At 43.3% G+C, this 26554-nt stretch overlaps 1 protein-coding gene across 5 annotated transcripts in view; it reads right to left on the bottom strand.

Annotated features, from left to right (window-relative positions):
• Window positions 1–26554, bottom strand: part of LOC134530636 (serine/threonine-protein kinase haspin homolog) — a 49103-nt gene that overhangs the window by 8443 nt on the left and 14106 nt on the right. For 2 of the 5 annotated variants that reach the window (XM_063365649.1, XM_063365650.1), the window contains exons 6-10: window positions 26416–26545; window positions 20668–20847; window positions 16720–16853; window positions 15292–15425; window positions 2306–2458 (exon numbers count right to left, since the gene is read on the bottom strand). In XM_063365649.1, the coding sequence (XP_063221719.1) occupies window positions 2306–2458; window positions 15292–15425; window positions 16720–16853; window positions 20668–20847; window positions 26416–26545 (731 nt within the window). Of the gene's footprint in view, window positions 1–2305; window positions 2459–15291; window positions 15426–16719; window positions 16854–20667; window positions 20848–21284; window positions 21806–21844; window positions 21939–22532; window positions 22794–26415; window positions 26546–26554 lie in introns of those variants that run through there. The other 3 variants (XM_063365653.1, XM_063365652.1, XM_063365651.1) reach the window with 3 other exon arrangements.

The following is a 26554-nucleotide window of genomic DNA, read 5'->3' as shown; positions in this document are numbered from 1 at the left end:
ATTTCTCGCATATTGCATAAGCAGTGTGGTCACCAGAGAAATGAAATGAACCTATGTATGAGACTGAATACTGAAATCTTGATCCATGTAGTGCATAGTAACTGACAAGAATGCAAGATTACTTCTCGACGACCACAAGTCTGTTGTGAACGCTAGAGATGACACAGTGGAAACGGCACTGCCTATTTTAGCATTCAAACTGTTGACAGTTTCTTCTTACAACTCTGGAAATATTTTCCTGCTGAATGCATTGCTCGATGGCAGACTGTACAGAGGCTGAGCCAATTTTAAAACATTTTTTAGGCCTCTTTCATCAACAATGCTAATGCTGTATGGATGACAACCATTTGCTAACCATTTACCTACTTCTTTTGTCAAAGCCGTTTGCTTGGGCTGATTTGTTGGTACATCTGATTTAACTGAATTTTTCTCACTTCTGCTTGATATTTGAAAGATGTGTATTTTTCCTGAAGAATGGCCAACTCATTTTTTGCCTTCGGATGTTGTGTTAAGTGTCTGTGCATACCTGTTGTGGAACCATATTCCGTTTTCAGGACAGAAGGGCACAAAATACATTGCACCTTGTTATTTGGTAATTTCTTAAACAACATCCAAATAGGCACAGAAGACACACCTGGTTCACTTTTGCTACTGCCTGGAATGCCAGGCTCCATCGTTCACACAAGTGTATAAACTACCCTTTTTTATTAAATGAAATTTACCGGAAATAATTATCACGCGTACTTTAAAAATACCACTTGTTTTTAATTGTTCACTTTCATTCTTACATAATACTAACTACTAAAACGTAGAACCTTCTGATGTTTATGAAAGATGTTTATAATGGCATAAACATTTGAAACATTTGAAACTATATTAGCGTTTCGAATATTACACATTTGGCAACACTGTTTATTGTTGCTCTTGTTAAGTTTCAAGACAAATTATAACCTAAAAATACTGCAAAGATGTTAACATTCGCCAAACTTAAAAATAATATTCATCTTTGAGTTCTTTATTTTTTGTGATGTCTTTGTACTTTGTTCGTTTAATACGTATAAGAAGTTATTACGGGACGTATGTACACATAACGTATTTTTTTTTATAATATAAAAATTAGTACGACGAAGGTTTTAAAATAATATTCATCTTTGAGTTCTTTATTTAGTCAGAGATTTATTTTAAACAATGTTTATGAACGAGTGTTGAATTTACATTAATGTTTATAATATGTATTTTATTTTTTGTGATGTCTTTGTACTTTGTTCGTTTAATACGTATAAGAAGTTGTTACGGGATGTATGTATACATAACGTATTTTTATAATATAAAAATTAGTACGATGAAGGTTTATACTATTTAAAAAAATTTGTTTTACCAAGGTACTATCCTGAAGAGAAAAATTATTTTCCCGACGTTCGGGAATGGTTTTTTTCCCGACTTTTATCCCGAATTTCGGGATCCCGTCCACCTCTAGTAAAATTGCAATAAAACTGGAATAACACAGAAAAAAAGTCTTTTAACCATATAACACAGAAATTCAAGTAAATACACCACAAAGCACAGAGATGCAATCAAAATCATGAAAATTATCAGCATTTTAAATCAAAACTCAATACTAATGATAAATACATAATCTTTTAAATACTAAATTCAATGAAAGTAATTTATTCAGCATGAAGTTTGTACTACATTTAATAAAAAATTAGAAAAAGTTTCCTTTTTTTTTTTTAACTTGAAACTGTTATTAGTTACTCATTTTTAAATTACGATGTTATTACATTTTTCAAAAACAAAAAACTTAACAGATTAATTATATTTTTTTCCGATATTACATATCATTATACATACTGTAAAAGTGCATCATGTGTCAGTCAAAATGAAACTGTTTTGAAAAAAATTAGTATCACGGAACATTTAAGTGTCATATATGATCAGTAATGTGCTATCTTTTTTAATAAACATATTTGATAAAAAATAAAACCAACACCAAAACTCTTGTTCTAAAAGCAAAATTGGCCTGAAAATAAATCCATAAAATCTTGTCTCTAGTCATGGGTTCAATCCCCCTAGAATCACACTACTATTAAAAACTAAATCGGTATTCAAGTGGTTATGAGCCCACTATCATCTTGGAAGTCTCATCAAGAGCTCTTCACATTTATGATAAGTAACTTACTTAAGTTCTGTATGTAGAAACCAGTGTTTGCGCACAACTACCTAAATAATTATATTTGAATAATTCTTTCAGAAAATACAATTGGAGAGTAATCTTATGAAAAAAATTGTACCACATGCACTTTACCTTTACTCCTTTGGTTTCTACGTGAACTTCTGTCCCGTGTATCCTGAAGGAAACAGCCTTGTCGTCAGTTGGAGACACCAGAACGTTGCCCCAATGAAGGTCTCTGTGTTCAAACTCCAACTCCACCTCTGCCACTGCCAGACTGCATGTCACCTGGAAACAAAGGTACTGGACTCCTGAGGTCCTGTCCCAGGGGACACTTCCAGCTTCCTTCCAACCCGCCCCATACACACTGGCTGGCCGGACAATCTAACCCTCCTTATCACTCAGATGGGCAGCTATTTCCCCCTACATGCCTCCCTGCTTCAGAGGGTGTGTCACAATGGCAAATCAAAGCCATAGTAATTCACATTCCAAATTGAATGGCGACAGCCACTTGCATGGATTAAAAAAAAACTGGAATGCAGTAAAAACCCTTGTTTAACCCTTTTTTTTAAATTTTTTAAAATGATATTTTAATCAAAAGCCCAGACTGAAGACAAAATTTATTTTGTAAATAAGCAAAACCAGAACTATTTTGCAGACAAGATATCTGTTAAAAGTGATGTCGTCCCAGGTGCTCCCGTGGCTCGCACAGGTCGTTATGCCACCTCGGTGCCTCACCGGTCGGCGTGTGTGGTCGGTGGTAGTGTCTCAAACGGGTGTAGGTCGATTGTCATGGAGAGCGGAGATCGACTCGAGCCCTAACGGGACCTGCCAGGACGCGCCAGTTGGCCTTCACCCCTCAGCGCGAGCAGTCGTGTGTGACTCGCGGAGTTCGGCGATCGGTGTTCGTGTGCGGACCGGACAGTCGTGTGCGTGCCGACAACGTTAGTCGTGTGTGTGGTCCAACCACTCCTGCCTGCCACGTGGCGACGTCACGACCACCGAGAGACGGAGTCTCATGCTGTGAACTAGCCCACAGCAACCACCCCTGTTAAAGGTTAGTTGGCACCCTCAGACACCACCCAACCACGCATCAACATCGGCAGGACGACAAATGGCGCCCAACGTGGGGCTCATCAAAATTGCAAACAATTCAGGCAAAGAAAACCCGTCAAAATTCCCGTCAAAACTACGGCAAAGTAGTCGAAAGGCGAGCCAGGACAAAGGCGAGGAAAACGCGCGCGCAGGACAAAGGGCGCGTCTGACCAGCGCCCTTAACGGGATCCAAGGGCAAACGAGGTCGCCCCACCCCCACCCCAGCAACGCGCGCGCTAGAAAGGAGCACCGGCCACCACTTTCCCCTCTCCGGTCCGCCGAGCGCGCACGTGCACCAAAGAAGCCAACTCCGGCCGTTCGGCACCCGAGCCTAACCGAGTGGAACCGAAGGCAGCCGAGTCGGCACACTCGTCCGCGGACCGCGTCCACGGACACATCCCGTCTCCCGGGGCGGCCAGCCACGTTCCACGAGGATGCAGAGAGATCCGGACATAGCCATCGACATGGAGGGATTGTGTGAGGACTGTTTTAGACCCTTTCCGGAGTCACTCGTAAATAACGAGAGTGCTCAGTGTCAGTGTGCGTGCGGCCGCGTCCGCGTCAAAGAGGAGCAGCCGGGAAGCGCCGCAAGGGGTACAACAAACACGCTGTGCGCAGCAGCGCACTGCCGCGCGCAGCCAGGCGAGACGGCCCGATGCCTACAGTGCGGGGTCACAAAACACCGCGCGTGCTCTAAAGTACGCGAGTTCGTGCATTTTCGTGATGGGTTGTTCCTCTGCGTCACCTGCGAGAGCACAATGATGCAAGCGTACCACGCACAGCTGACCCCCGCGCCGCGCGCCGCGAGTGGGCCGGTCATACTGCCGGAGTTCGCGGGTCACGCCCACGAGGACCCAGCTATGTTCTTGCGGGTATGCAAGGAAAAATTAGCACGCCATCACATCGCACCAGAGGAGTGGACAGAACGCGCCAGCAGCCAGTTGCGCGGCGACGCCCGAACCTGGTGGTCTCAGACAGGCGATTACGACACCGCGTGGACTGATTTTGCACGACGCCTGGAGGCACGCTTTGATGACTCGCGCGCATGGGCCTGTTGCATGAACGAGTTGTTCTGCCGAGCCCAGTCTAGCGGGGAAGGAGTAGAAGCATTTGTGCACAGGAAGCTGCGGCTCTACCGACGTCTAACACTACGCGGTAGGATACAGGATGTGCTACCGAACATTGTCGAGCTCTTGACGCACGAGGTACAGCCCTTCGTGCGTACTGCAGTGGAGAAGGGACTAGACGCTTTCCTCGCCCTCGCAAGGGAAGTAGAACAGGACCTCAAGGCAGCACGAGACGACCGAAGCGTCACGACGCCCCAAGTCCCACAGGCGAGGCCGACAAGACGCCTGGAGGACACCCTGGCCGTGGTGCGATATGTGCAACCCCCCCCCACCAAGGGAATCCCAACCCCAGTCCAACTTGCTACAGGAGGGGGGAGGGGCATCGCGTCCGAATCAGGGCGGCCAGGCGGCGCAACAAGCACGGGCAGGCAGCCAACGTGGCGGCCCTACCAGTGAACGTGACGATCATCCGCCACGCTGCCAATACTGCCCGACGCCCGAACACCACTGGCATAAGGTGTGCCCACCAGAGAGGCGCGATGGATGGCGTCAAGGGGAGGACCCGCGCCGTCGGGAAACTGCAATTAGGGGGCGACGACGCAGTTGGCCGCCGTCCCCGGACCTCACGCCCTGCCTCCGCCGACACACCGCCTCACCTACCACTCGCCAGTGGAGGCGGCCCACCGCACCCGATGACGGACATCCCCTCGTCGCCAGCGAGCGACACCATTCACCAGGCGTCGTCGGTGACCCGATCCACAGCTGGGGGGTCGAGAGACGCACCGTCTCACCTACCGTATCACCTACCACACGCCAGTGGAGGCGGCCCACCGCACCCGATGACGGACAGCCCCTCGTCACCAGCGAGCGACACCATTCACCAGGCGTCGCCGGTGACCCGACACACAGCTGGGGGGTCGAGAGACGCACCGTCTCACCTACCGTATCACCTACCACTCGTCAGTGGAGGCGGCCCACCGCACCCGATGACGGACAGCCCCACGTCGCCAGCAAGCGACACCATTCACCAGGCGTCGCTGGTGACCCGACCCACAGCTAGAGGGTTAGAGACGCACTGTCTCACCTACCACTCGCCAGTGGAGGCGGCCCACCGCACCCGATGACGGACAGCCCCACGTCGCCAGCGAGCGACACCATTCACCAGGCGTCGCCGGTGACCCAACCCACAGCTAGGGGGGTGAGAGACGCACCGTCTCACCTACCACCCGCCAGTGGAGGCGGCCCACCGCACCCGATGACGGACAGCCCCACGTCGCCAGCGAGCGACACCATTCACCAGGCGTCGCCGGTGACCCGACCCACAGCTGGGGGGTCGAGAGACGCACCGTCTCACCTACCGTATCACCTACCACTCGCCAGTGGAGGCGGCCCACCGCACCCGATGACGGACAGCCCCTCGTCGCCAGCGAGCGACACCATTCACCAGGCGTCGCCGGTGACCCGACCCACAGCTGGGGGGTCGAGAGACGCACCGTCTCACCTACCACTCGCCAGTGGAGGCGGCCCACAGCACCCGACAACGGACAGCCCCACGTCGCCAGCGAGCGACACCATTCACCAGGCGTCGCCGGTGACCCTACCCACAGCTGGGGACCCCAGCCAAGCACCACCGCGCCTGGGGCGGATGGGACAGAAGGCTGGAAACCTCATCCGCATCCCTGTCTCGCTGGATGGGAGGCCGGTGGAGGCGTTGGTGGACACCGCGGCGACTCACACCTACGTTGCGGCCCACCTTGTCCCTGATGCTGAAGTGACACCTGAGGCCGACACCATTCAGCTCGCAACAAAGGGATCTAGCACGGTCACGACTGGGCGTGTGGAGGTGAGTGTCGGCATAAGGGACTATGTGACCAGGACGTGCGCACTCGTAGTGCAGGACATCAGGGATGAGCTCATCCTAGGGTTACCCTGGCTAGTCCAGGAGGATGCTAACATAGAAGTCGGGGCAGGTAGGATGTATGTCGGGACCCAGGGGCGCTGGACCGTGTATGGGTTGTCACATCGCCGCCCACCTACCTGGACGGATCCTACCCAGCTGATAGGCCTACGCCACGGCGTACCACCAGACTATTGTGCCCTTCTAGACAGAGCCCTCAGGCAGCAACCGCAGGTGTTCGCGTCAGCTGATCGGCTGCGCCGCACGAATATTACAGAACATTGTATACCCATGGTACCCCATGTTCCTCCATTCACCAAGCCAGGGGGTTTCGGTCCCCGCGAGCTCACTGCCATCCAGGAACAAATCACAGAAATGCTGGGGGATGGGGTAATAGAGCCCAGCACGTCACCATACAACTGTCGCATAGTCATGGCCAGTAAGAAAGACGGCTCCCTGCGTTTCTGCATCAATTTTAAGCCAATTAATGACCTAACCATCCCGGCACCACCCCCACTCATAAATCTTACAGAAGCGCTCACCAGCATGGGCGATGCCCAGGTGTTTACGTCACTAGACCTGAAGTCCGGCTACTGGCAGGTGCCAGTTCGGCCTGAGGACCGCCCCAAGACAGCCTTCACTGCACCCGATGGGCGCAGGTTTCAGTTTTGTGCCATGCCGTTCGGGCTGATGGATGCCCCCGCGACCTTCCAGACCATGATGGTCCGCGTCTTGGACGGCTACATTGGCAAGTTTGCCGCGGCCTACCTCGACGACGTGATCATATGGTCACGATCGTGGGAGGATAATGCACATCACCTCGCATTGGTCCTTGAACGGCTAGCCACGCACGGACTGACGTGTGCGCCGCGCAAGTGCCATGTCGGCGCGAAGGAACTGGAGTTCTTGGGGCACCTCGTGAGCGCGGATGGGTGTCGATCCCTGCCAGATCAGCTGGCCCTGATAGAGGGGAAAGAGCCTCCCCGTACCAGAAAACAATTGCAGAAGCTAATGGGACTTTTAAACTGGCTCAGGTCATTCATCCCGAACTTCGCCACCATCACCGCACCAATGATGGACCTCTTGTCACCCAAGAGCAGGTTTCGATGGACGGGCGCGGCAGAGCAGGCCCTCGCCTGTGTCAAGCAGCAGTTCAGGGAGTGTCACACCCTGTCACGGCTAGTGCCCGATATTCCCCTATTCGTCCAGACAGACGCGAGCCAGGAGGGTATGGGGGCAGTAATCTACCAACAAAGAGCTGGAGAAGAGAGGCGGGTGATCGAGTACGCCAATGCCAAGTTTGGCCCTGCAGAGCGGCGGTACCACGTCAACGAGCAGGAGTGTCTCGCGGTGGTGTGGGCACTCAGGCGATACCGACACCACCTTGAGGGGAGACGTTTCACGCTCCGCACTGACAGCCAGTGCCTGCAGTGGCTGAACTCCGCCCAGGGAGGCAAATCCAAGTTCACGCGGTGGGCACTGATGCTCCAGAACTTCGCTTTTCGCGTGGAGCACGTCCCTGGGCGGGAGAACCAGCTGGCGGACGAGCTCTCCCGTCACCCGGATGCCAACACTGTGTTCAAGGACGATCAGGGATGGGACGACTTACTTCCCCCCTGCAACCCCCAGACGGGGTCTACAAGTGAGCCCCCGCCAGCAGCACTATACGCCACTACGGCCGAGAGGCCCCGCGACCCTGCGCCAGCTACCCTAGCCAACCTCATGGAGATTGTCTGTCTCGCACAGAGCCAGGACTTGGTCAGTCAAGCAGACCTCGCTAAATGCAGAGAACAGGAGCTTCCCCACCTACATAGTCTTGACGGGGTACTCCAGAGCCGTGTGCCCGGAGACATGAGCTCATGGCGCACGCACGTGCCGCCGGCAGGACGGAAGGCTGCCTTGCATTTTTATCATGATCACGACCTAGCGGGACACCCGGGGGCCGACCAGACCCAGCGGGCACTGCGGCAGTAGTTCCACTGGCCGGGCGTTGCAGGTGACATCCGCGATTATGTGCGAGACTGCCAACCATGCCAACTGCGCAAGGCCCGTCGGCCTGACGGGGTAGAGCAACAGTGCCCCAGGAGGCCCCATGACCCATTTCACACCGTGGCTCTCGACATAATGGGCCCATACCCCCGCACATCCCGCGGGAAGCGATTCTTGGTTGTAATCACGGATACTTTCACACGCTGGGCAGAAGCGTTCGCCGTCACCAATGTACGAGCTGAGACCATCGCCACTCTCCTCGATGCCGAAGTATTCCCACGATATGGGTTTCCCCGAGTGCTACTCACAGATAATGGCACACAATTCAAAGGCCGGCGCTGGAAGGCCGATTGTAAGCGCTGGGAGGTGGAGCACCACACGACACCCACGTACCACCCAAGAGCAAACCCGACAGAACGCCGCAACCAGGACATCAAAGTCCAGTTGCGGCTACGTCTGGGGGACGACCACACCCAGTGGGATGTGCTCCTCCCCAAGATATTGTACTGCCTCCGTCGCCGCCGAAACGTGGTAACCGGCTACTCCCCTGCGGAGTTGTTTCAGGGACGGGATCTCGCCCTCCCAGGGGAACTCCGGGTAGCGGGCGCTGCTGAACGAGTGCTTCAAATGCCTGTCGCCGAAAGACGGGAGGATGCACGCCGGAATCAGGCACAGTTTGGAGCCACTCATACCCCTCAGACCACTCACCCACCCCTGCCATTGGAGCCAGGGCAACAGGTGTACGTCCGATGTCACCACCTTTCCTCCAGAGGCAAGAAGTTTTGCGCAAGCCTGGCCCCTAAATGGTCCGAACCCCGTGAGGTAGTGAAGCGACTCGGGCCTACCACCTACGCGGTCACAACACGGAGTGGAAGAGCCGCCAAGGTTCACCGAGATGATCTCCGGTTAGTCCACCCCAAGGTTGGTCCGGGACACCTGCACAAAGGTCCACAGAGGACAAGAAGGACATCAGACAAACATCAATTCCCCCCATCACCTCTCGCGGCGACATCAGACACAGATCGTGCAACCATAGTATCACCAAGCCCAATGACACCAGCCACAGGTCAACCCCTCCTGTCACAGGCCATGCAGACGGCGAATGTGCACCATACTTGCTCGTCGCCCGAGACCCAGGCAAGCAGGGCCACAATGCCTGAGCTGGAGCACATGATGAGGCGCTTGGGTTACTGGAACTATCTGGGGTTAACGGCATCTGCCGTTACCCAGGGCATGTCCCCCCCTAAATGGCCAGCGGATGCGAGTCTGGAGAGATCGACATTTTCGGTGCGGGTTGACGAGCCTGAGTCCACAGGGGCAGACCAGCGAGGCGACGGGCAACCCAGCCAGGAGGACGGAGGAGTGACCATCGTCCCTCTCGATAAGGCCAACGACACAGGGAAAGCACCGCCTGTACCCAACCAAGCTGAGCCAGACGCCACGTCACAAACTCAGGTGGTGCGGCGATCGACCCGGCCTCATGTCCCCCCTGTCAGGTTCGGGATAAATGAGGGGTACCAACCACCACTAGGGGCCCGTGCTGGGGGCCGCACCAACCCTAGACAGAACCTTTTCCCAGATGCACACCACTGCTCAGTGATGAGGTTGCTACCGCATATCGCCCAGCCCAACTCCACTACATCTACCAACACCTCTCAGACACAGTGCACTCCAGAGAACTTACAGTGTACCTACGGAGGAAATGCCCCGAGGCAATGCGTGTGATGGAGGCTTCGAGGGGGCATAACGGCCTCGGTGAGGGGGGGGCATTTGACGTCGTTCCAGGTGCTCCCGTGGCTCGCACAGGTCGTTATGCCACCTCGGTGCCTCACCGGTCGGCGTGTGTGGTCGGTGGTAGTGTCTCGAACGGGTGGAGGTCGATTGTCATGGAGAGCGGAGATCGACTCGAGCCCTAACGGGACCTGCCAGGACGCGCCAGTTGGCCTTCACCCCTCAGCGCGAGCAGTCGTGTGTGACTCGCGGAGTTCGGCGATCGGTGTTCGTGTGCGGACCGGACAGTCGTGTGCGTGCCGACAACGTTAGTCGTGTGTGTGGTCCAACCACTCCTGCCTGCCACGTGGCGACGTCACGACCACCGAGAGACGGAGTCTCATGCTGTGAACTAGCCCACAGCAACCACCCCTGTTAAAGGTTAGTTGGCACCCTCAGACACCACCCAACCACGCATCAACATCGGCAGGACGACAAAAGCAAAAATGTTATAATGGTCCAGACCTCCCCACTAGCTTTATGGTCCGACTGTTACATACATACCAAATGCTGTAGATGGTAAAGTGTGAGTTCTGAATCGTGCTAATTATTAAATTACTTTACTTGGGAATGGCTCTATTAAAAAAATTTCGAAAATAGTTATTGTCTTTATTATTCTTTTCATTCAACACAAAACATGGTCGCCATTTCACAATGAAAAATTTACATGACGACAAAATTATCAGAAAAAAACCTCTTCACCTGGCCAAAAAAGTTAGTTCATCCAGTGGCGTCTCGTCAGGGCAAGCAAGGCAAGCAGTGCTTGGCCAGGCAGTTTCCAGACATTGTATTTTTTAAATAAATATTTTATTCAGAATAGTATTTTACTTTGGCTCGTGCAGTTAGGTGTATGTATTTTTTACACTATCTTCTTGGGACCCAATACTGTGCGCTGTGCGCTATAAGAAAAGAACTCGTTGACACATAAAACATGCTGTTTTAGAAGCGTTGCTAGGTTTAGAAGCGCTGGTACGACCGCTTTCAGCAGGAAGGCTGCCGCAGTAGTTTCCTTTCGGAAGGGGGGTGGCATGGTACAAAGGTTCAGGGAGGGGATTGGCTGTAAAAATATGTGGTAGAAGCTACGAAGGTAACGCTTTCTTACTGAACTGAAGCGAACATGGCCGAAGCAGACGGTGGAATTCTTCCGCCGACTGCTTCGGCTATGTCCGCTACAGTTCGGCACGGCAGGTGGCGAGGTGGCGTTTCAGTCGGCGGTCGTCTCTCAAGGCGCGCGCATCTCTCTCGCGGGCTGTTGGCTGGCAGTGCGTGGGGGATTTGTGGGTGTACGGGAGGCGGCCTAGCAGTGCCAACTGCTACCGACCGCGTCCCGCAGGTGACGGATACGGGATCCCAGCTCGAGAGTTGCAATCTCGCTGGGGTGACTGTGAATAACCAATAGCAGTCCGCGGACCAATGGCCGGCCTGTGGAGTCGTTATCACTGTTATCGGGGTGAAAGGTAGCCTGAATGCAGCTCGGCGTGTGGCAGAAAGCCGTTCCGTCGGCGAAGGCACCGCAGGGGAGCTCGATGTGCCCTAGATGCGAAGTGTAGACGAACAGCGGGCTGGAACTTGCGGAGCTGTGGACTGCTGCGCACGCAACGGAACTGAACAGCATCGTAACTCTGAAGGAAGAGATGGCGGCGCCTTCAAGTCGGGGCCCTGTTGGAGCCAGTGGTAGCCTGGGTGGCGCGACCTTCAACCGTCCCGGGATTTTGGTGGACAAGAGGGTCCAATTCGCAAGATACTTCATTCGCCTGAACGACTTACCCCCACCCTGGCTTGAAAGGTCGTTGGCTGTTGACTGGAAGAAGGAAGATGAAGATGGCGCTATGTCAGGCTGCCTTTCGCCCCGTGCGCCCGCAGTTCGAGCCGGTTTACTGGCTCGTCTGCCCACTTCTGTCTTAACTGTGGCTGCCTGGGCAGCTGGGCTGGGCTGACGAGTGACGTCACCCGCCCCTTATTTATTTAAAAAAATATGTCTATTTTTCTACCTGTGGAATAGTCAATGTTCAGTTAAATAGCACCATTTTGTACCTTGAAATCCATATTTTCCCGGGGGAGGATCCCCGGACCCCCCCCCCCCCTCATGTTTTGGTGTGAACGGAGTTGTTGCTTCCCCTCATGTAAACCTCACGCCTCGCCATTGAGTTCATCACTTGGAAACTAAATTTATTGAATGTCAGATGTTACTTCTTGTGAAGGTACTAAAATTACAGTCGCTTACAACTTACGGTGTGAATTCAAGAAACAGTTATCTTTCATTTCAGCTTGGCCCCAATATTCACTAACGTTCAAACTTGGCCTCTACTGCCACCAGTGGTCAAATGTTCTGGTTAAAACCAATGTTGGAACAAATATCCAAGAACACAGCCCAGACCATAGGTGTGAAAATCTCCGTGGCTCACATTAAAATACACATAAATTGGAAAGCTACCACTTAAAACACAACCGTTCCCGTCGACTTCCAGGCAATGACTAAACAATAGTGACCAACCGGGTTCGACTCATCCCTTGCTACTGAGAAACACAGTCATAAGTCAATCACAGAGCACATTTAAAATTCTAACCAATAACAACACACTTCATAATACAAAAACTATCCATGATTCTTTGCAGTTTTTGTCCATTGGACCCAAAATGTTTCCAATGTTTACTATTATAATTATTATACTGATATAAAATTATTACACCACCCTAGTTCTAGACAAAGAATAATACCTAACAATTTCCATGAAAACACATTAAAATTTAAATACCTACCAGGCAAAAAATCAAAAAAATTACATTCAGTGACTTTACCAAATAAAATTAAAGTAAACTATTTTAAAAAAATACTTAAAAACATGAGAATATATTTAAAAAATCATAAAAAAAATAAATTATTAGCACATGAATTCCTCTAAAACCGATAAACAGTTGTGATTTACATCACACCATAAATCGAACCAAGCATCATATCATAAAGACAATAAAAGTTTTATAAGTTGGGAGGGTAAGGCCTGCAACACTATAAGTGGTGCCCATCGATCCTAATGAGGTTCATATGAATTGAGCCAACATCAGCATTGCATTAAGCCTAAAAAATATACCTAACTGCTCTTGGTATTATAAAAAAAACTTTAATTAAATAACAGAAAATTTCACTTGATTTCTCTCACCATCTACGTCTCATCTGCTTGTTGTCATGAGCACACAGAATTTTTACCATCAACAGGCACGTAAGCACAGTTAAAAAGTGACATGCCTAAAAAGTGGTGCGTAACTATGCTCAAAGAGTAATAGTGACCATAAACAACTTACCTAATCTTCAATAGAAACCAAAATAAAAAAAAGATTGGATATGCAAACTGTGTCTGCTTTTTTGACTTACTAACTGTATTATATGAGACTGAAGTATGGTATTTGTAATCTGTTAATGCTGCCTAAACAATTATATTGATGTGCAAACATCTTTAATCTCAGTATACGGCATTTGGTAGGAGTAATTTCATGAAAAGGGAACGGAAGTGGATGAACGGAAAAGTGACACAAAGGTGGCAGACCCCACGTGTAGCAACATAAAACCATATGTTGTCACTTTCTTAAAAATTAGGGTACATACCAAATGTATTTGTGTGACAAATGAAACTTTATGATAGTGGAACTATCAGGGAATATATTTGGTAAACTAAAATAGTCACTGTAAAAAGTAATCCCGAGTTTTAAAAAAATGTAAGAAAACAATTACAAGAAAACAAATTCTCCCAACCACCAACTCTTAATAGTCCTGATGGCACAGTGGTATTACACGTGCTTGTTAACCTGAGGAACATGGGTCAAAGCTCATAACTGAGAATTTTTTTTTTTACTTTTTTTAATAACTTAATATTAATATTATACAATAATAGTTTAATCCACTCAATAAGGTTAAGGTTTGTTTATATGCAGTATTTACTGACTGATTTAAATCATTGAAGTTAACACAAATATACAAACATATACTTAGTGTTATGTTTTAAAATGTTTCAGGTTAATATTTTAGTACTTATAACATGTGCGAGACTTTATAGTATTAACTGTTTAATGAATTTTAACAAGATGGGCAGTATTTTAATAAAATTTCTTGTCAAAAATCAAGTTCAAAGCTGAGATCTATTAGACTGCAACTTATAGTTTGAAAAATACCTAAAAGATAATGCCATGTTTGTAATGATCTAGAGAACAAACAAAATGTTAAATACTTTTGATGCCATATTCGTCCCAACACAATTTTTCTGGCTAATAAATTATAGGTATTTTTAAAGTTGTTATTAAATTTTATCAAGACTATTCAAGTTTACAAAATGTATACCAGGATGGTTTCACTACCATAACGCATACTTTGGGAAACCAATATTCTTAGTACATCCCCTGACATTCACGAAACATGCACACGGGTGCATGTAGATTTGCAATCTTGATGACGTCAGCTTGTGGCTATATAGCAGTTTCTGCATGCATGCGATTGGACTTTCAACCTGTCAAATTTATGTTGTGTAATTCACACTTATTTAATTGCATTTCTGATGCAAACTAATATTTCCTAAAGAAGTATAACCTCAAAAACACAGGCAAAGATATTCCAGTCAAGAGGAAAATGTCATATGTTCAGCGTTGAATTTACATGTGACATGTTCAGTACTTCTTGTTCTGCTAGTCCTGAGAAATCAATAGTACTATCTTGTTACACAAAATTACAATTATTAAATGAAATTTTTTTGTACATTTATCATGATCAGCATTATTTTAAAGAATTCTACACTAAATTTGGTGTCCGAATTTCATATTAAAAGTTTATTTTCAACATGAGTACACATGAATTTGCTTGTTACCGAGGTTAGACGTTTACACATCACTGGCGAGTACTGAAAGACTAGCTCCGTTTTTTTTTTATCTCTTCATGCATGGCCCCAATTCCCAGTTTATTTTTTTAGTTATTTCAATTTACCTAAAAAAAAAAATTACCTTTCCTTTTTAACAAAATAATATTCTTCTACCTGAAAAATAAAAAAATTTAGCTGAAATTTAGTTACCAAAATAATTTACTTTGAACACTTCTACAGACAAACTCTTCATTAGATTCAGGAAAATGTGGTAAAAAGAAAGGAGGTGGAGGGAAAAACAACAAAGTTTACCCTTGAATTCTATTTACTATGTATTTTTACTTTGTATGTATGTAACATATATCTGTGTATGTGAAGTTAAAACTTGACACCATGTTTGTACTTTTAAAATAACATCCTCACATTAATAATCTAGCTAATGACACAGCTTTGCGACAATACCTGCTGGTACACTGACAGCCCCTGGTGCGCAGACGAGAAGACATATGCCTCGAGGTCCCTCCCAGCATGAGCCAGCTCCAGGATGATGAACAGCTGGTCGCTGTTGAACACTGTAGGGCTGTCGTTCTCACTTGCTGTTCAAAGCACAACCACAGGTTGCACAATTACAACACTGGACCAAGTTACAAGAAGTTACCAACATCTTTATGGAAAAATATTTCTCAAAACTTCCTCACCTTGCTATGGAATCTGTTACGGATGTAAACACAAGTAAATTTTTAGATGGGGATTCACACACACTAGATGGCACTCAATTAGTGCTCTTGACCAGTTTTTTGGTCACCCACCTACATTATTTCTGTTTATATAATTTTGCATGTCTGTGAAAGTATAAAAGTATTTTGATTTCCAGTGCTCTAATGATATACCATTAATTATTATTTTTTTTTATCATTGTTATTTGACTCACAATGCCTAATAAAATAATCTTTCATGTGCCAGGATGCAGTGACAAAATTTCTGTGTGGCATTGAAACATCATGACGTACAAAAAAGTAAGGTATAAAAGACATCTTAGATATGTTCAACATTGCAACCAAGAATGCAAAACTGCTGGATCAAAGTACCTTAAAATGTAGTCAGTGCAAGTCAAGCACAGTAAAAAAATTAAAACTAAAATAAAATTTTTATAAGAGGATGTTGTGATACTTCAAGTTTTACCAGTTGTTTACCCATATTAATGAGTGGTTAGGTTTGTTATATTAAACATATCACACAATTGTCATATCAGGGGGGGTTAGGTTAGCTTCATAAAAAAAAAGCCCACACTGTAAAATTATTTGGACAGTTAGATTAGCTACGTTAAAAATACTGTGAAATTGAGAGTAGTTGGTTGGGTTAGCTACATTAAAAATACTCTAAAATTATGTGCAGTGTTACTTAGGATAGGTTAAGTTACCTATATGTATTTTAAATTAGTAATACCTAACCAACTAATTATTCATTTACAGTACATAATTGCAACTGTAGTTAACCTAGCCTACCAAACATACTATTTTGAAATATTTTTAACGTGGTTAACCTAACCTTACCAACCCATCACACTATTTTAAGGTATTTTTAATGTAGCTACCTAAACGAACCAACCTTTAAATTTTATTGTTTTCTAAGAAGAGGATTTACATAACGTCTGTCAATGTTTAATGTTTTTATGTACTAGCTATATAAATACGTATACACATAGTCGTGGCTTAATACTGAAGTTCAAGTTGACTGCATGATGATTACAAAAACAATTTGCATACTATAAACATAAAGATTACAAGAATTTGAAATTACTGCCATGAATACAGGTAAAAAATCAATTTGTTTGATAATGCTATTTTTAAAAATAAATTTCCTGAAATGCACCCAGTTTTTGTTACTCACTTTTCTCATCAGCATACTGGTTCCACAGGTCTAAAAGTCTTTTTGGGTAGTGTCCTTGCACACACAGGCACCGTAGCACTTCAGAAAATGAAGATGTAGCATTTTCAATGCCATCTCGTAAGTTACTCAATTCCCTGCAAATAAAACCACAATGGCATCATGTTCTTTATTTGAAAATTTTAACATTGCAACAGAATGCAAAAAAACTTTATAGCTTTAAAATATCACATTTTAAAGCCGTAAATTTAGAATGATTGTAGTGAGTGCCGTTTGAAGATGCTTATTCAAATTTAAGGGAGTGCTTAACCCTCTGTTTAAAATCAACCATAGCATGGCTTTTTGCAAGTCGCGTCTTGTTTTCTGCATTGGAAAAAAAATTGCCTGGTTCACCCTATTCTGTGCTAGAGCAGATCAGTCGATTGAGAGAAAAAAGTTGTTTTCTGACGAACAAAGGGCAAATTGACATAAATTGAAAGCCCTTATTAAAAAGTAAGAATTTGTTTTCTGGGAGCAGCAGACTTGTGCCAGTTATCTCAACCTACTCAAAAGATGGTAACAACTGAGCAAAAATTAATACTGTACGTATTCATTCAAGTGTAAGTCTCAAGTTGGTTCAACCGGCCTTCGAAATTGGCACAATTTGAACATCAAACAACTATTATCTTGAAAACAGTATTTTCATCATTATAAAAAATACCAAGAATAATGCGTTAAATTTTCATAATGCACTTCCTATCACAGTGAGCGTTCTTTAATCCGGAATTCTTTGGACTAATTAATTAAAAAACTGCTATCAAGTGGTTTAGAACCACTCCAGTAACACTACTTATGCCGCCACCTGTCTCCCTCCTTTTTCTTCTTGCTAGTAAACATGACCTGGTTGTCGGAAGTCTTACTGGTTTATCTCACATATCCCTCCATTTTCACATGAATAGCTAAGCTAGAGTTTGACATCGTTCGGGTCTGCGGCCTTTTTAAGCCCGATATGCCACCGCCTAAACAAACCCCAGAACCCCACCCTCCATCCTTCCCCACCGCTAGGGCTTAGGACATGTGTTTGAATAGCACGCCATGGATGTCAAGAGGGCGCTGTAGCAGCAGTGCACCACACCCCTTTAACTAGAGATAAACATTGTAATTCTTATTTTTGCTTATTTTTCCCCAAGTGGCGTGTGACGGCAGATCGGCCGGGAGTGTTTTTATGTACTTTAATTAATTCTTATTTAGTAAGAGTATAAACACGGAAAGACGTACCGAACATGCATGAGGCGAACCGAAGTTCGCTGAAACCGGACTGGTTAACATTAATAATAATTTGTTGTAATTTTAGTTAATAGTTTTCATCATGCATTAAGTGTAATTTAATTATTAAGTGTTTCATGTCTTACCTGTAGCTTCCCGTGGCACGTAATCATAAATAGAAATAACGGTAATTGGTTCGGCGCGAAGACGCCATGTTAGGCTAGCGGAGCCCTGAGCTCCCCCCAGTCCTTTGTCAGCACCGACCGAGAGCAGACGCATCAGCACCCCGGGGACCTCACCGCTTGCCTGCACTGCTGAGTAATTCTGTTTAATCTTTAATCATCATAAATCCTTTTGTACGTTAGTCCTCGGGGCTTCTCTCGGTCGGGGGGACTGTTTAAGTAATTTTATAGTGTGACCACGTGGTCAGGTCGCACCTCACGTGCACCGATTCGTGCCGCGGGCATTGTGTAATATAACAAAGGTGTAGGCGAAATAGCAACTTAATAAACTAGGGCGTACAATTTTATTTGTATTTGTTTATTTCAACATCCTGAGTGTGACGGCGTGTGGGACGCCGTAAGAGCCGACTGTGTAGGTGAAGAGCGTACCAGACGCTGAGAGTGGACCAGTAGCGAGTACTAGGATTGGCTTTACAGGGGTTAAAATCACGCCTCACATGGGCGACGTCACGGCCCTGAAAAAGAGTCTCTCCCGGGTCCGTGCTCCTTGCACGGTGGAGCCCACAAATTAATCTTAGGACATGTGAGTCAGCAGGCACAATTCCTTGTTTAGAATTTTATTTTGGTCACAATTCTGTAAAAATGTAATAATGACAAGGAAAAAAAGAGAGGAGCTATTAAATAATCTGTTGTTTACTCAAGTCAGTGCTTTATGCCCCATACTGCATGCATCCTTAAAAATCTCAAAAAGATATTTTGTGAGTGAAAATGGGAAAAAAAAAAAAAAAACTAATTTTAAGAATTTGGAATTTTCCATTAGATATTTTTTGAATATTACGCCAAAACCAAACTTTAGTATTACATTCAAAAGTCAAGTAAATAAGCTTTCAAGTGAGCCTAATTTGAGCTACTCCATGCCAATGGTCTAAACACGAAAACAATCGTACTTTAACTGGAATGGTATGTTAAGCTGCTAAGCAGGTTGTATTTTATTTCGGTAATCATGTTTCATATAGTATCATGCATACTGCATAGTCATTTGAGGTATTTTGTTTGTTTCAAAAAGTTGTGAAGAAACTTGACCTTAAACTTAAAAAATTGGTCTTCTGTCTACAGTACTCAATACACAAGTGATATTTATAACTTTACAATCTTATGACAGGTTGTATATGGCCAGGCCGAATTTACATGTAAGAATGGTTAAATAATGACATGCATGCTTGTAAATCAGAAACTCAAAAAACTATACAGTTTTTGTGAGTATTTAAAATTAATTTTAAAAAACTATTTGTTAAAAAAATTTATTCTTAACTTACAGTACTCCGTGGATGCAAGCTGGTAACCAAAAATTGTTTAAATCATTGTGTGTCATTTTAAACTGAGCTGAACTAACATGGAACTATATACTAATATGAACGTAAACATACATAAAACCAAAACAATCAGAATTATCTGCATAAGGCTTGGTCTCACAAGCAGAGTTAATTATTTCATTTTATCATCATTACCTGTCACTAATATCTTCAACTGATATTTACTAAGTGTAATATTATGAGTGTAAAAAGTCATACAGGTGATGATAATTAATTACAAACACTTGCACAACTTTTTACACACATTATATTACACTTTGTGAATATCTATTGATACATTGATACTATACAAAAGCAAGGGAGGTATAGTGTTGAAATTGACAGAAATAGCCCTTAAATAATGGTAATGATGAGAAAATGAAATAGCCAACTTTGCATGTGAGACAGTCAAAACAACTGCATATTAACTCTAGAGAAATGCAAATTAATTTAAATCTTGAAAGTCTTGTTTTATAATTTTACTTCTTTCACAAAAACTTAAATCTGCAAATTAAAAAAATCTACCAAATAGAATAGGAATGGGGAGGTGAGGCAGTACTTTATTGTATGCTTAAAGTCTTGTTTAAATTAGTGCAGTATTCTTAGGTTATTTATAAATCAGCAAACATTTTAGACTGACAATTATTTTTTCATAATAAATTCGTAATTTAACTTATTTTCAAATTATTTAAGTGTTAATGTATTTAAAGAAAATTCATATTTACAAAAGATATCCCATTATAACTAAACTTGAATATGCATAATAATTTTATATTTTAACAATAAAAATTCACACCAGGAACTATGTTATTATTTCTACCTAATTAGAAAAGTCAAGCAGACATCTCAGACTTTGTGCGAGCTTAAAAAGTACCAAAGACAAATATAAAAAATTTTTGAAATTATATTTTTTTCTAAAGAACATTTTTTTCCTAAACCGTTTTTTTTTTTTTTTTTTTTTTTAATATTTGCGAAATCACAAGCAAGTACTAGAAAAAGAGTGAACGCCCACTAAAATGTCACAAAGGTAAATTAATATGTATCAAAAAAGACATTTTCATCTCTCCACTACATGTTCACAAGTGATTTTTACTGCCAGAGAAATCTTGCTAATCCTAAGCATGCCTACAAACACCATGGAACATATGAACTGGAAGGCAGCTGGCACTTACATAGCAATGACAATCTCCGACAGGATCTCCTCATATTTCTTCTGCATGGCGCCATTAACTTCTAGGTCACCTTCAATAGGAATGATTTTCAGAACTGATTGTCTGCCTTTGTAACCATTCTCACACAGGAACACTTCACCATACACACCTTCGCCTATTTTCTTGCACTTATTTAAATACCTGAAACAAGGTCACTTTATTAATTTTTTTCATATCTCTCAGCTTGGTTACCTTAAAAATAACTTGTTCAACACATCTTTATAAATGGTTTAATTTATAATTTTCAACTAAAGAGATAATATTTACTAAGACAAAGTAACTGTCGCAGCACATAGTTGGGATCAAATATCATAAACAAGATTGTTCCGAAACAGAAATGGAACCTTTGATTTCTAACGGACCTACAGTAGAACCCCGATTATCCGCGACTCGATCACCCGATTCGCGGATTAACCGCGATTTATGTCCATCATGTCCAATTTTTTAGTTACATATAACCAATGATTCAAAATGTATGTAAATGTTAAAATGCTTTGCAAAATGTATGTTGGTCAAAGTACTTTGGCTCAGTTATGTTTATATACACAGAAAGTTTTTAAAAAAATACTAGTACATACACACGTATGTACATATTTTTGTGTTCCATGTTACGTGAATAGATTATACACTGGTGCGCGATTCCACGTCCGCATGACCGGACTGTACACTTCCGCGCGCAGCACGGCGCCGTGCCACAGAGATTACCCGGCGCATGGAGACAGTCCATTAGTGTACGTTGTTGAAGCGTGAAGGTGGTGATAATTTTATGTATTGTAAAAGTGATCTGCATTCCGACGGATTATACCGTTGTGTTGTGCGGAAGTGTTGAGCGCAACATTTCATCATGTCATCAAATGAACAGAAAAGAAAGCGAGTGGTACTGTCCATCGACAGCAAAACAAAAATTATAGAAAGATTTCAGAGTGGAGAAACGATTGCAAACTTGCGACTGAGTTTAATGACGGTAACACAACACGGCGCGACATCATAAAAAATCGCGAAAAAATCCTTCAGTTTGCTTCACAGGCTGACACTTCAAGTGGATTAAATAAACGCAAGACGATGATAGAATCCACATTTAGCAGCTTGAACACTTGTTTGTTTGAATGGTTTCAACAGAAAAGGTCGGAGGGTGTACCATTAAGTGGCGTAATTTTATCACAGAAGACGTAATTTTTTTAAAAAAAACTAGGCTTGACAGAAGAACCATTTTCCTGTTATATTACTTCTCCGTTATTTTATTAGCACCGACTGTACGGAAGTGTGTGTGTTGCAACTAGTGCTTGGCACGCAAGAAAATTCAGCCTATCACTTGCTGACGCGGCGCAGTGATACGACGGTGTTTGTTTATTTCAAAACTCAGATAAGAGTGAACGGAGAATAGATATAACGACCCCTCACGGTTCCCGAGATTAGGGTCGTTATAGAGAGGTGGTCGTTATAAGATTTCCGACCCATCTGCAACACTAAGTCATAATAGGCCGTTTTTGCACTAATTCCACGTTCAGCAAGCTAAAAATAAAAAATCTAACATTTGAAATTCATACAAATAAAGGGGGATAAAAACACCGTGAATTATACGAGACAGAGACACCGTTTCAAAACCATCAAATCAAGTCTCAATGCACTGGTATGAAAAATCTTATCTCGAAAAGAATTTTGAAGGCAGTCGTTCTGTAAAACAATAACCAGCCCGATGGTGTTACTGACAACAGAGCAATGAGCTAAGTGTGGCAGCGTCGCTTACGGGCGATGAAAAGAATGCGTGACCTTGGCAGCTATCAGCTGTCTTGGGCCCTCGGACTGGCGGGCGGCTAGTCACACACCTCGGTGCAACGACTCGCGTGCCCACGTCTCCGCACACGAAATACTTAAAAACCACTGCTGCCCAGCACTAAGCAGTCCGCTTCTATGTCAACAACGCACACGCACACAAAGCATGTGTACATATGTAATCTCCGAATGTCCACAGATGGCTATCTGTGGGCTAATGACCTTTGAGGCAAGCATGACTCGGCTAACCGCGATTTTCAATTATCCGACTCACTCGTCCCCTTCATTAACACGGATAATCGGGGTTCTACTGTATTACTAAATTGATTGTTTAATTAACTGACGCCAACATTGAATCATTGAAGTCTATCCTTATAATAAACCACACTTTGAATACCACTGAAATGGCATACCTCTGAGAGTATAATAATTTATTAATGTATTAATGAATTAACTGAAGAAAAAAACAACCCTTGCTTTCTTTATCAATTATCAGTCCAAGTAAGTTACACCATGTGCTGGTTTGTAAATGTTATGTTATTTATCTCATATAAATCCAAGAAAGGTAGGATGCATGCGCTTCCTATAATTTATCAATTATCATGTTAAAAACATCTTAACTTATCAGCCTGGTGTTTTAAACTCTTTGTGGATCTTTTGTTACTCAAACAGGGTTTGCTTTTACTGAAAAGTAATATTGCCAGAAGGAAATTTTTTACTGACCAATAGCCAAAGGCTTGTGACATCTTTTTTACTTGCTTATGAGAGAAAGTATAATACTATATTAGAGGGTCGTCCATTTCTCTCTTTTGCTATGAGATAAATTTAATCAATCGTTAAGTAATAGGCTGGCCTTTACTGATTCTTTAGAAGGATGACTTACATTAATTTATTACATAGTACTCTTAACTTAAATGCAAGTATAAATAATTTCAGTTGCTTGCTTAGATGCAGCTAGCCAGTAGCAAAGGGAAGGTTTTGTGGACTGCAAAAACTTGAGAAGCGTACCATAAGCCCAAAACCGTAGAAACTGAAAGCTGAAATTCGAAGAAGGGGGATTGAAAACTGGAAGAAGAAAATTGGAGAGATGAATTCGGTACAGTAGTACTGGCATACAGAGGGGGCTGGATTAATAACCAATACGTGATTAGAAGAACAAAAGGCGCGAGAAACTTTAGCATGGGATGAGTCCAGGTTGAGTTAAATCCACTTTCTAATCATGTCGGTTAGCTATGGATCAGAGCATGTTGACGGCTGTGAAACATCCAATTTGAAACTAAAAGTATCCCAGGCTCCAAAATAATTATTAGCAGACCAGTGGGAAACTGCACAGTTACTACATAGGCCAAAGGTTTAGCATAGGGATGTGAAAATGGCTCCCTGCCGGGACTACTTTCGCAAGCAGTGGTGGAAAAAGTTACGATAAATCGGGCGGAAGAGTTGGGGGGAAAATGCCGCCATTGTGGCGATAAAACGGTAGGCAGGCGGGGAGAGGAAAAAAATGCCCGAGACGTTGGGAACCATGCTGTCACTGCAAGAAACTGTGATAAACCATCTCGAAATGCAAGACTGTGCTGTAAGGCACACTTAAAATAAACAGCAGTGCAGACCGCAGGGCGATAAAAGTGACACACGTGGGCTAGTACAGCGTGGTATGTGAGGCACTCTGACGTGGGCTCTCTGTGCATGTCACAGTTGCGCAGACTGATGCCCGTGTTATAGAGGTAGTGAGACCTGGAGAAAAAACAAATTGAAAAAATAATATAAGTATTAAAATTTCATCAAAAATATATTGTAAAAATTTTACTCATTGAATTAAAAACAATAATGGTACCATGAAATTAACTAAATGTGGCACAACACTTCATTGACATAGAGATCAGTAGAATTTAAAAGTGAATTCTTGCACACTATTTCTATTGTTCTATTTCTAAGAAGTTAACTTAATTTGGCTAAAACTGCAGTCAAAATAAATGTAATAATTAGGAAATTGTAATTGTGAATAAAAGACTGCCTTGCCAGGTGGTTGGTATGTTGCTATCAATGTTATACAAGGCCTTTGCATCAACACTCTCCATGTATGTGAAAACTATGTAGTTATAGTTTTCATTATGCCACAATGAACGGGCACTTACATTTTAAATAACATGGTGTCTAATTCAATATCAGTATAAAAAAAAATTAATTTTGAAAGTTTACAAATATTTTTAATTTTTATGTGAACTTGCATGAAAGCCTCATTCCAGTATGCTAGTCATAATTAACATATACATAAATACTTCAGTAATATAAAATAGAATAAAATATTATTATACTGTACAGGTAGGATATTTTGAAGCTAACTACCTGGTTAAAACCTTTTTTAAAATATTTTTTTTCCCCACATAACCAAATTTTACCTGCAAGCTTACCAAAATATACTGTTCAAATAATTCTGTATGAAAATTATTTTAGTAGGACTAAGCTGTGTTATTATTCCAGCTTACTTTGAAAAAGCTATTTCTACATAGAGATTGGAATTTCCTTATTTCCCAACTTATATCAATTCTAGACATTAGAAAAAATATATTTACTATCTTGAAAATATGACAGTGAAAGACATACCTACTATTGCTTGCAAAGTTGTTTAATTCATTTGCCTAACAATATTGCTAAGGAAAACACAGTTGCATATTATTATTGTATAAAAATTGGCTCGCATCACACTTTGAAAAGTGAAAAATAAAGTCCTAACATGTAGATGCAATTTTTAAATAATGTGGTTAATAAACACATGTATATTACTTCTAACATAATATGTATTTAGGTAATTACCATAAAAAAAAATTCATTATTTTAAAATATAAATAACTGTCAAGAAGCACTAATAGATAATTATGAATAAATATTCAATTGTATTACTGAACAAATATTTTTAATTGCATCAGGTTGTAAAGGAATGCGTATCTATATTTTCTGATGCTGATACTATGACTATGCTTTATCCACCATAACACATTTTTGTTTTTTGCAAATTTCAGATGTTAATGAAATAAAGATGATATTTTAATGTCTTGAAAATACTGTAAAGTACAGAGACAGCTTCATATAGTAAATGAATCTGTGTAAACATGTGCTTTAGTGGGCATTTTGTAACTACTTTATAGTAACAACTTTATGACTTGAAAATTGCATTGTTGCGAAGGCTTTGTTATGATCTCATAAGCAATGGCTAAGGTGAAGATCTTGCACGCTGTAAAATTTTCCTTGAGGTACCACCATTGATATGTGACAATGTGTTCCCTAGGAGATGAAGAGATGTTTACATACAATTATCTCATTCACAGGGACATCAATGGCTGTGCAATTAGCATGCAGACCTCACACCACTGTGATCTGGGCACGATCCCCAGAGGGTACAAGCCCCTTGCAAATATCATGAACAGTAGCTTTCACTTCTGAGTAAAGATCAAAGCACAGCTAAGGTTTCCACCAGGCAACTGACAAACCCGAAGCAATCTGTGAAATCGAACATAAGCAGATACCACAAAAGTTAGTGAATTGCTGACAAGACCCCAGCACTGCACACCAACAGGCCGACATTCATTGCTACTTATTGTCAGGAATATTTAGGGTATCTGCCTAACCCCTCAAATTAATTGGATGTCTGCTTGGCCTAGGCTGACTACAGATACTCTGATACAACTCCACAACATAAAAACCAGCAAAATAGAAATAAATTTGAAGCCAAAAAAATAAATATGTATTTTAGTAATCTTTTACATACACACAGGGAAAAACAAAATATTTTGTTAATTTGATAATACAGGATTTCATTAGTTAAATTTGTATCAATTTTATTTCACCTTTGCTTAAAAAAATATTTATAGTTTTTATTCCAGGAGAGATGCCTTTCCTAATGAATGGCTAGTGCATACCAGACTAGCAAGCACTTACGATCGGGTGAAGGCTTTCGAGAAAGCAATGGGCGACTGCTGGCCGCACTTTGCCAGTACCAAGTCTCGTGCCGTGACCTGCTCTAAGCTCTGATGCCTGAGCTCAGAAACTACCGAAGATACACTCGAAACTGCGGAGG

This window comes from Bacillus rossius, chromosome 3, assembly GCF_032445375.1.
Source record: "Bacillus rossius redtenbacheri isolate Brsri chromosome 3, Brsri_v3, whole genome shotgun sequence".
Lineage (NCBI taxonomy): Eukaryota > Metazoa > Arthropoda > Insecta > Phasmatodea > Bacillidae > Bacillus > Bacillus rossius.
Note: the sequence above shows the minus strand (reverse complement) of the source record. Positions and strands in the feature narration are given on the sequence as shown.